This window comes from Eptesicus fuscus, chromosome 14 (assembly GCF_027574615.1).
Source record: "Eptesicus fuscus isolate TK198812 chromosome 14, DD_ASM_mEF_20220401, whole genome shotgun sequence".
Lineage (NCBI taxonomy): Eukaryota > Metazoa > Chordata > Mammalia > Chiroptera > Vespertilionidae > Eptesicus > Eptesicus fuscus.
The window spans coordinates 67,438,540-67,450,588 of NC_072486.1; the positions used below are offsets into that span (position 1 = coordinate 67,438,540).

The 12,049-nt window shown below is 40.9% G+C and overlaps 1 protein-coding gene across 1 annotated transcript in view; it reads left to right on the top strand.

Moving 5' to 3' along the window:
* Nucleotides 1–12,049, top strand: part of SLC13A1 (solute carrier family 13 member 1) — an 84,187-nt gene that overhangs the window by 3,472 nt on the left and 68,666 nt on the right. Inside the window, exon 2 of the mRNA XM_028136603.2 lies at nt 10,620–10,748. Coding sequence (XP_027992404.2) covers nt 10,620–10,748 — 129 coding nt within the window. The remainder of the gene's footprint in view (nt 1–10,619; nt 10,749–12,049) is intronic.

Here is a 12,049-nt window from a genome sequence, read left to right on the forward strand (position 1 = left end):
TTAGCAATAGGTTTAGCAACTTAATAGCAGTTCTGAGAATTGAGGCACAAGATGTGCATTGGCCCCACTTCCTTAATAGCTCCTGACTGTCTTTGAAAGTGACTCTCTTAGCAATGTGTATTCTATTTTATTTCTCTACTAAACTGGCCTAGGCTACATCCATAGAGGCCCAGTGCATGAAAATTCATGCACTGGAGGTGGGCAGGGGGGAGAGGGTCCCTCAACCTGGCCTGCTCCCTCTCACAGTCCAGGAGCCCTCAGGGGATGTCCTACTGATGGCTTAGGCCCGCTCCTCTGCAGGAGGCGACCAGGCCGATCAGGGGAAGGCGACACCCCTAACACTGCTGCTCCTGCCACTGCCGGACACCGAGGCTGCCTGAGCCTCAGCCTGGCCCTCGCAGCAACAGCCGCTATCCGTGGTTTTGTTTGGAAGGATGATTGGAAGACACCTGGTCTAATTAGCATATTACCCTTTTATTAGTATAGATTATCAGCCCATGAGAATGAAGCAGTGGCGGGTCTTCTTATATGTGTCATTTGATGAGTGTCCCAGAGTCCCAGCTATACAAGCCGGTCATGTCAGTTTGTCCTGTTGTATGCCCCTTCCCTTTCATATCGAATGCTCACCATGAGTCATGGCATTAGGCTGCATCTCAATATCTTTCAGGTGGAAGAGACTTTAGAACTGTGTTTCAGTTTTTATAGAAATGATAGTTGAGAGCAAAGGAGGGTATGCCTCACCCCAGAAGCACTATGGGCATAAGTTAAACAGAAGCTCAAATTTAATCTTTATGAGTTGTAGTTGGCTTACACTTATCAGTTTGGTTTCCTGTCCAGTTAATCCTGTTTATAACTAATCTACAAAATACTATGGCAAGAATAGCATTAACAATGGCCCAGTCCTTGAGACCCTTGTCCTAACATTTACAATCAATATCTGTCAGACTCTAGAGCCAGTGATTGCAACCACAACTGAATATCTAGATCTTTATATCTCCCACGGTGATAATAAGTATATTCCTAATACATTAATGTAAATGTTGCTTAACTAGTAGAATCCTAGGTTCTTATCACTTAACACTGAATCATAATTAATGCCATTTTTTAATTTTATTATTTTTTAAAATAGATTTTTATTCTCAGAGAGGAAGGGAGAGGGAGAGAGAGATAGAAGCATCAATGATGAGAGAGACTCATTGATTGGCTGCGTCCTACATGCCCCACACTGGGGATCGAGCCCACAACCTGGGCATGTGCCCTGACCAGGAATCAAACCACAACCTCCTGGTGAATAGGTTGATGCTCAACCACTGAACCACACTGGCTGGGCTATGCCTTCCTTTTAAGTGTTAAATAGACATCAAGGTTCTTCCCAATTAGTAGTTACTAATCAGTAAAACAAACCTATAATGTAATTGCTATTTATGTAAATATTTGAATGAAGTTAATAATTGCACTGAATTTTCTCATTTTGGAGAGGAAATTTCTTAAACATTCCTAGATAAAAACATTTTTAGCCCTGACCAGTTTGGCTCAGTGGATAGAGCGTCGGCCTGCGCACTCAAGGGTCCCAGGTTTGATTCCGGTCAAGGGCATGTACCTTGGTTGAGGGCACATCCCCAGTAGGGAGTGTGCAGGGCAGCTGATTGATGTTTCTAACTCTCTATCCCTCTCCCTTCCTCTCTCTAAAATAAAATCAATAAATATATATATTTTTTTAAAAACTTTTTTAAACTGGCCTACGCTACATCCACAGTTCCAGAGATGTTCTCTGTGAAGCATTTTTCTTTTGTGACTGTTCCTAACATCTTGTTCATTTTTACTCTTCTCAGCACTTTGTGCTGTTTCCTTATTTATTTGTCCAGTTCTTGGCTTTTCTTTCTATTTCCATAATGAAACAAAAAGATAAAAAGAGAAGGCCAGGTTTGAGGAGCAATAAGAGGAGAAAACAGAATAACAATTTCTTTTGTTTGTTTGTAGAGTGCATTTCTTCCCACTATGTCTCTATCTATCTAGTTTATCCATTCATTTAGGACCCCTTTTTGAGATGAGACAGGGAAACAGCCACACAGCTGTTGAGTATGCCCCAATTGACTAGTTGTAAAACCAAGACCAGATGTCAGTTTTCTTTCAGGTATTTCTGGATTTCTCTAGGAAATATTTTATTCCAAGAGAGACTTAAAAACAGAAGAGAATGGGCGAGCCAACACAGCAGGGCTTTAGTGCCTGCCAAAGACTCAAGGAAGAAGCCCAAACCTCACCTCTTAGCACTAAACCCAGACAACTCACCTAACAAACTTATTCATCAGAAGGCACGAGTTAGGGAGGGAAGAAATTCAGCTTTAACAGCCAGCTCTATTTCATGGGCTGTTTCCTTCACAATAGATTCATGTGTACATCTTGAATTTCAAAATTAGAATAGAAATTATAATAAATAAAAGAAATGAAACATCATGAGAGACTTATGGTGCTGAATCTAAATAAACTAAACAGATGGGAGAAATATACTGCTTGTAAAGAACTGTAAACTTTGAAGGAATAAAGGACCTACTTAGATGTCTGACATAGAAAATTGAAAATGTGTGGGAGAGGATTTAAATAAACTACAAGTGAAAGAAAAGGTAGGGGACAAATTCCAAGGAAACATAGAGAACTTTTAAAGGGCCAAATCAAATAATTAAACATTTTAATAGGAATAAATGATATAACTTTAAATGTGGCTTAAAAATATTATAGGGATGTAAGATAAAGGGGGGATGCTATAAACTCTAAGAAAGTGAATATTTTAGACACAGAGAGCATCAAAATGATGGCAAGAAAGAAAGAGAAAGTAGAACTCATGCTAAAAGTAATGTGGTAGATGAATAAAACCAGAAAGTAAAATTTGATATGTTTTTATCTCATGAATGTATTATGAGAACTTGCTAAGCCCAAAATGTTGTGCTTAGTGAACTGTGGGGTCTAAGCAGAAGTTTAAATTAATGTTAATGCTTTTAAATAGCTTGTACAATTGCTGAAAGGTCAATATATACTATGGCAAATGTTTATCACACATAAGGTTGTGTACAAGTACAAATCATTTGTGCCACGAATGTGTAATTAATGGGTGGATAAACCTCTAACAGTCCCACTTGTCTGTGACCTGCTGCTCCTATTTTCTTTGCCTCAGAGCATCTGCTACCCTTCCCCTCATTCTTCGGCCTGAAACCTGCGTGTCATCTCAGATGCTTCAGATGTTCCTGAGCATCCATCACAGTCTGCATTGCTTTACCTCTTATATCCGCCCCCACCCCAATCTGCTTCCACAGCTTCATTCCAGCTGGCACTGTTTTCTTGAGGCTGACTTCATCTCTTTCTCTCATGGACCATTTTCACACTCTGCCCCTGAAGTCTCCAGCCAGAGCACTATTTTAAAAATGCCAACCTGGTCCTATCATTACCCCCCCCCCCCCGCCCCCGTCACACTTTGCAGGGGCTCCCTTTTGCATACAGGGGGAAATATTTAAACCAAACATGTATACACTGATGGATCTTTAAGATTTTGCCATTTATTGGTCCTAAAAACCCTCCCCAAAGCCCCAGTGCCTACTCCCATTCACATTTCCACACTAGCAATATTTCCCTATTCACAGTGCCTAGAATACCCATGATTAGTGCTTCTATCTTTGCACATACTGTGTTCCCTTCCTGGAATACCCTTTCCTCTTGCCCTGTTCTTGGGAAAGGCAGCTCAAGTTGGTATACAAGCTGAGTCTCATCCTCTATGCTCTCATTGCATCATGGATACATTGGCCTTTAGAGTATTTATTCCATTTGACCTTTATCCTTGCTTCCCATCTAAACTGTAAATACCTAAAGAACATGGAACATATTTAATTTGTTTCCTGCAGCACCAAACACATGCCTGTCACATGGTAGATCGCCGATAATTCTGATGAATTGATGATCTTTCATGACAGAAGGAGGTGGAGAATAAAGCCAGATCTTGTAGGAAGGGTAGGATGCAGGAGAAAGAATAAAGGAAGGAACTTCAAATAGAGCGAAAGAGTTACTAACGGACAGACAAGAACATTGGTGTAAAAGGAGGGTGTCTCTTCCACAAGCTCTTCTTGTCCTTCCATAATACACTTTGATACTTACTTTGGTAACAATAATAAATGTGAATGCCTCATAACAACCCTTAGAAATAGTATTTTCCTCCCCATTTTATAGATGAGCAGAGACTCAAAAAGGCTAAGAAATTTGCCCAAAATCACATGGTTTATAAAGGGAGCAGGAGAATTTAAGGACAAGTCTGTCTGACTCCCAATGTCATCCTGACATTGCTTCTTTATTTCAGACCTTTAAAAGCTTGTGCGTGGGTTACCTTGCTCCATCGTTCCTGCATTTGCAATGACAAGAGTGTGTATTGAGCTGAGGCTTCCTCTGCCCAGATTCAGAGCAACCACAACTCATGACTGACCAATAGTGAAGACAGGAAATAAGCCGTGTTTGTTTAAACTGCTGAGATTTAGGGAGTTTTGCACAGTGTAACCTCAATTGTCTTGATTTATCTAGCATATTCTGAATAAGCTCCCGAGTGATTCGGTCATGCTACCCGTGGCCCATTTCCTCATCCGTAAAATGAATAGGACTCTTCAAAGAGTTTTGAATGTTAGCCCTGTGGATCAGCTGCCCCAAATTTACCTGAGGTACTTGCTTAAAATCACAACCTCTGGATATGAAGTCCAAGATACTGCTCTCTTAACAGACTCAAATGTTTCTGAGGCAGTTAATCCACGCATTTCATTTTGATCAGACTCGAATGCATAGTCAGGTTGGAGAACTAAATGATCTCTATGGCTACTCCACTTCCACTGTGTGCATGGGGAGTAAAGACAGCACATCTCTATTGCTAATTGTGGAGAGTAAATGAAAAGAAGGAGTTAAAATTTTCCCGGTAATTGGCACAATGAAGCCACCAATTGTTTTTCCCTGATCTCCATTTGGCCTGAAAATGAACAAGAAATGCTAGTTAGTTTTTCTTGACTTTGTAGTTTACTCTTCAGCCCTCCTTCCACCAGATAATTCGAGTCATTTCAAGCTTTGTCAGGTACATGGATTAGGTCTTGAGGAATCACTGCATTAGTGGCAGGTGTATCACAAACCATGCAACGTCCTTACAGGCTCTGTCAAATAATAAGAGTGTTTTTCTCGTAGCATTCATATTTAGGATGCATGATTTTTCTCCTTTCTTAATTGTGTTGTGTTCTCTTTAAAAAATCAGTTGCAGTGAGTGAGGCCTGTGATTGGTCCTACTTTTCTCAAGCTGTGCTGAGAGATCATATCCACATGTACTAATTCATCAGGCAAATTACTACCTAATATCAGTCAGTATGTCATCAAAAATGGAAGGAAGGATGCAAAAAAAGTGATATATTTTAAAGCTCATTCTATATTTCTGTTCCATCTGGAGCTATAATTTAAAATGGAGCCAAGGTGATTTTTAAGTATAATCAGCCAAGATAATGTGACAGTCAGAACTTGGTGGTGGTGAGTGGGGGAGGGGCAGAATTTATCCAAATTGCCGAGTCATAGCTTCATTTGCCTTTTCCACCTGTGCAGCAAGTGCCCTGGCTTCCTGTAGTTGAGGTGGTTAGGACCGGATATGACCATGATATAGTTAAATGGGGCCTAGGTAAGTAGAAGGATGTCAACTATGAAAAATTAGCCTATACAGGTAAACTTTTTAGTTCCAATTCTAGTTTATTGGCAAGAGAGAGTGAGGTCCAGGAATAATGTAGAGACATTCACCCACTGGAGTGAGGGTCAAGATATCTGGTGCCAGACAATTAGGAGATAGAATGGAAAATAGAGCAAGGAAAAGCAAAAAGGTACCTATGCTAAAGAACTTCATTCCTAGGATAGTGACTGTTTTATACAGAGATCAAGATATACGAATAAAAACATTGTAGCACAAATATAGAGAAGAAATATTCATTCATTCGTTAAATATTACTGAGCACTTACTACACGTCAGGCACTGTTTTAAATGCTGGGAATGGGGTAGTAAATGAAATGAGGTATGCCCTCAGGGAGTTTATGCTAGGATTGAACCCCAACTCTACTACAATCTAGCAATGTGATAATTGATCCTTAGTTCAACATGAAATTTTGGTGGAGACTAAATAAATCATGTGGAACACCAAGTATAGTACCTGGCATATATTAGGTATCATGAATGTTATTTTTCCATCCCTTTACTTAATCATATCAGAAAAAAAGTTTTGTTTTACTTGGTACCTATCTTCACCTTTTAAATAAGCTTTTCTGTCTGTAAGGGCTATGATCAGAAAGTCTAGATAAAGGTTAAACAATTAGAACCCCCACCCACACACATACCTAAACTCACTTCTCATCTCTAAATACAAAGCAAATACATATTTTTAAATATCAGAATGGGTCAGGAAAGCAAACAAGTGGAGTGAAGTTGAGAAACTGGTCTCAAGTGCTCCCACATAATCCAGGGGTCAGAGCCAGGTTATGGTCTGTTGTGTAAAGGGTTGCTAATCAGAAGGAACACCTGTGCAACATGGATAAACCAGCACTGTCCTCAGGAAACTGGGACAGATGGCCATCCCCTCATCAAAGAAGGTGATCCTGTCATCCTCCTTTTCTAGACTGTGAGCTTCCTTAAATATGGAAAAAATGGGGTGTTTCCCAAAAATTCCTGGAAGGTAGCTATCAGGAATAATGCAGATACCTTGCCTTAGCCAGGGGCACTTTGAAGGATAGGCAAGTTTTCAAAACAGGTTCTGCATCTAGGGATTCAGCTTGGGCAGGAGGGCACCTCCCGGGAGCCAGTTTCAGTTTGAAACTTGAACATAGAGTGAAAGATGAAATGGAAGATCCGGAAGAGGAAGTAAGCCAGGCTTCTCAAACTTTAACCTATATCAGAATCACCTCAGGAACTTGCTGGTCCCGATTCAGTATGTTGGGGGGAAAGCCCGAGATTCCACATTTTTCACAGCTTTCAGAGTATGCTGATGCTGCTGGTCCCTGGACCACAGAGAAATTCAAATGAGCAATCCAAGTCTTGCTTCTGAGATGGTGAAGCAAGATTTTCGAGGCAGGGAAGGTGGGTAGCATTTTTCTTATCTGAGATTTTACTCAAACCCTGAGAAAGGCCAAGCAGGTAGGAGAATGTATGAAATGGAGTTGTGGTATTGTACAAAGCTGAAAACTACACAGCAGTCTCGGGTAAGCTTTTCTCAAGTCTGGAGAATTTGTTGATATGGAAGAATCTGATCCCAGTGTTACCAACTTTCTTAGTTTTTCAAGAGAAACCGGAAATTCATATTCGATATTTAATATGAAATCTGCTGGTTTTTAACTCCTGACTCAAATTAAATACACACACACCATTGTGAGCTGTACATTTTACTTTCTTGCTAGACTTGGCCATCAGCCTGCAACTGCTTCATCTAAGTCACTGGGTCACAGAGTTCAGGAGTCCAAAATAGGGTCACAGGCAGTAGTAGCTGGTACTTAGGGCATCTGGGGACTTGCTGGTATGACTGTATGGTTGAATATTATGGACTAGAGTTTAGTTAAAGGGTGCATGATGAGACCAGAAATCGGCACACAGATGTCAAGAAGATATGTGAAGAAGACTCTTTAAAAATAGAGAGTTGATGTCAGGAAGTAATGGGGTGAGTCTTACTATAATTAGACTGAATTGTGGCCTTGAATGGGGATTTTGAATTGTTTTCAAGCAACTACTGAAAATCACAGACTTGATTGTTTTAAATAAAGGCTGGGACTGTTAAAATATGAAAGTGTTAGCTGGGCAAGCTAATAATTTAATATAGGAAGTTTTCCTTTTTATTCCGGCCCCAAAGTTGCCCTATCTGAACAGACTGTGACTGTCTAGAATAGATGAAGTAGATCTGTGTTGAAATGAAATTTTATCTCTCATGGCAGGGGTTATGTGTGGTGAACAGAATTAGCTAGCAACATTCGCACCCCCCTCCCTTCCACTTTTCTTTCCTCCCTCCCTCTTTTCCTTCCTTTCTTCCCTCCTTCCTTCCTCCCTCTCTTCTTCCCTCCCTCCTTCCCTTCCTCTCCTCTCCTTCCTTCCTCCCTTCCTTCCTTCCTTCCTTCCTTCCTTCCTTCCTTCCTTCCTTCCTTCCTTCCTTCTTCCTCCCCTCCCTCCCTCCCTCCCTCCCTCCCTCCCTCCCTCCCTCCCTCCCACCCTTTTAATTTTTTAGTATGAGAAGCCCCTGATGGATTTGTGCTCTAGATAGTTGTCAGGGTGGCTAGCCCCTTAATCTAGTTTTGTGCAAAGGAATGACAAAATCAAAGTGGATTCTTGAAAGATAATCTGGGTTTGGAACAGCTTTGCCTGCAGTAGAACAAGTGGGGTCAAGGCCGAGGGGTAGATTTGAGAGGTAAAATGATGGGGGAATAGAGGACAAAGAGACTGGTTGGTTGTGCCTAAAGAGCAAGATAGTAAAAGGGCCCCTTTTGTCTTTGAAATCTAGGTTCTTAATACCTTTCTATGATAGAAAAAAAGTCATTAGGAGGAGCTTTGGGGTTATTCATGTTTGTTCTAAGGAAAATACTGGCCTGGTCTTTCTCCTACATTGAAATTTAAAATTAAGCTGGTATCCACAAATTCTCTCCAAAGAAGTTAGGAAGATTCAGTCAAGGCTCAGCTTTGTTTTATTGTTTGAGATTATAGAGGCAGACTTTGTATAAAACTGTCAACATCAAAAACCTTTATTCTTTCTTCTTAAAAAAGATAACAAACAATAAATATAAGATACTAGAGGCCCGGTGCACGAATTCATGCCCCTGTGGGGTCCCTCAGCCTGGCCTACGGGGATTGGGCCGAAACTGGCTCTCTGACATCCCCCGAGGGGTCCCAGATTGCAAGAAGGGGGTTCTTGGGTGACGCACCCTGGACTCGGGCTCCCTCCTCTCTGGTTCCAGGTGCATCACTCAAGAACCGCAGCTGCCAAGCCATTGCAGCTCGGCAGCTCCTGCATTGAGTGTCTGCCCTCGGTGGTCAGTGTGCATCATAGTTACAGGTCGGATGGTTGCTTAGGCTTTTATATATATAGATAGCCCTAGCCAGTGTGGCTCAGTTGGTTGAAGCATCGCCCCATACACCAAAAGGTGGTAGGCACCCATACCTAGGTTGCGGTTTAATCCCTGTTCTGGATGCGTGCAGGAGACAACCAATCAATGTTTCAATGTTTCTCAAGTTGATGTTTTTTTCTCTCTCTCCTTCCCTTCCTCTCTCTAAAAATCAATAATTTTTTTAAATGATATAATCCTTGCCGAAACCGGTTTGCCTCAGTGGATAGAGCGTCGGCCTGCGGACTCAAGGGTCCCAGGTTCAATTCCGGTCAAGGGCATGTACCTTGGTTGTGGGCACATCTCCAGTGGGGGGTGTGCAGGAGGCAGCTGATCGATGTTTCTCTCTCATCGATGTTTCTAACTTTCTATCCCTCTCTCTTCCTCTCTGTAAAAAAATCAATAAAATATATAAAAAAAATAAAAAATAAATAAAAATAAATGATATAATCCTGGATTATTAAGGATTGCTTAGAAAGCCACTAAAATTGCAGGGATGCTGGGTAAGTAAATGCCAAACTCAGAGAACTCACCCTGAAGTAGGTGAATCAGAGGGCAGCAGAGCTAGAAATTGTGTTGCCCTGGGAAAACCTTAAGTAAAAGATTTTATTAAACTCAGATAGTTTTTGTAAAATTTTTCAAATTTAGTTCAGAATTTGCAGAGATTAAGTAGTATGAGAGCAAAACAATTATATATATATATATATATATATATATATATATATATATACACACACACATATATATATAATAGATGTTAATCTTTATTAATCCCTTAGTATGTTCTGGATAATTTCTTGTGAAAATTATTTATGTGTGCCAAATATAATGATGAATTTCAACCATTTCTTAGCAATGCCCTAAAACAGAAACCCACAGTTTTATACCTAGCAAATTGACAGATTTATTAAGATTTGCAACCCCGTTGAGTCTCCCTGTGTCTCCTAAGGAGCTCAGCTGTCTTTCTAAAAAGCAAGGCAGAAGGTTCTTCACCTCCAAGTTCATATCACTTAGGAGCTAATTCATTCTCATCCATGCCATGCAAAAATGTTCCCCCTTTTAGCAAAAGGGAAGGAAGGTGGGTGTGCATGGGTCCCAAACAACCAGGCACCAAGGAATGCAACTAAAAGGCAGCTGTGTCCTGCCCCAGGGGCAAGGCAGTACTTGCCATTCCTGCACTCCAGAAGAACTGGGAGTGCATTTCATCAGCCGAATAGGTAAGCATTAGCAGCCACACGCTGATATGAGCACAGAAAGTTGACTACATGCTTTGAAGGAAATGTGAAGGAAACTTAATGAATGAGGATTTTTAAATGTCTTTTCTTCATGTGTATTCGATTTTTGCTCTTGGAACCCCCAAGAATGACAGTTTACCCCCAACTCAAAGTGCAGAGGCCTCAGAGTTTCCTCCTTCTCTGTGACATGGCTCCATTCAGCAAATGCGGTTGTGATTTGAACTATGATTTCCCAGCCCCATCAATGTGTTTTGCTATTTCCAGGAAGCAGAATGTGCCTACACACTCTTCGTTGTTGCCATATTTTGGCTTACAGAAGCATTGCCCCTGTCTGTAACAGCTCTGCTGCCTGGCCTAATGTTCCCATTGTTTGGAATCATGCCCTCTAAGACGGTAAGTGAGTTAAGTTCTCTTGCAAATGTTTGCCATGTTTAGATTGCTTGTTTTGTGCTGATATTTTAATTGAGAAAACCTATATTTAAAGGCAGCAATAATCCTGTGAATAATACTTCCAAGTACCTTGGCCTGGTAGCTCAGTTGGTTAGAGCGTCATCTTTATAAGTCAAGGTTGTGGGTTTGATCTCCAGTCAGGGCACATACAAGAACCAATCAAAGAATGTATAAATAATTGGAACAACACATTAATCTCTCTCTCTCTCTCTCTCTCTCTCTCTCTCTCTCTCTCTCTCTCTCACCAATAAAAATTAAGAAAAAGATAATGCATCTATGTAAGTCCTCCAAAAGTCCAGTTGTTTCTCTTCTCTAGAACTCTGCATGTGTGTCCACCTTCAGGTGGACCAAAACCAAACACGGCGGCAGCTCCTTGAGCTGTGCATGTCAGTAGGAGAAAAGTGTGCCCCTTCTTCCCAGGCTGACACCTAAGCCTGGAGCATCTCTCCCAGCAAAAGGGCCAGTTCTTTCACAACCTGCAGAAGCTTTGTGCATTCAGCTGAATTCCATCTCGCACAGGGTTGGAAAGCAATTTTTGTTTTTAATGAAGAAAAAGCTTCCCTGTTTTCTTTTCCAGAAACCTGACATTTCAAAAGATAAAACCAAATTAACTTTCACGTGTCTTTCTATTTTGTTCTTGCTGAGAGGAGTTTATTCATGCTGAGAGGTGCCTCTTACCTTTATATAATCTAAAGGTATCCATCTGAAGAAAATGAATTCAGTTTCTTATTAAAACCATGAAATGCGTTGAAACCAGAATATCTACCTCCACACGGTCTGCAGCCACCCAGCGCACAACTGCCTAAACCACAGCCAAAACATTCTCAGGAAAAAATGTCAAGTTCAAGATGCCAGAATTTGTCACCTTTGGACTTCTTTCTTCTGCCAGGGTCCAATATTACTAGTACTATCATGAGACTCATCTGTCTTATAATGGAGGTGGAGATTTTTTTTTAACTAACCCATGATACAGTTTTTTGTTGTTGTTGTTGTTCTTTGTTTCCCCCCCATCCCATCCCGCCCCCACCCCCCTTTGGAGAAGCTATTATTCCTTTCCTTATTTTCATGTTGCTCCTTTTTTTTTTTTTTTTTTTTGCATTTCTGATTCTTCTCCTCTTTTCTTACTACATTTCCTTCTTCCTTATAATCTTCACTCATATTTTTCTAGGCACCATTGATTTGGAAGCGTGTAGCTGGGGCTGTACTTTAGCTTCTCTCACCCCCAGGCTGAAGATTTGCTGCCC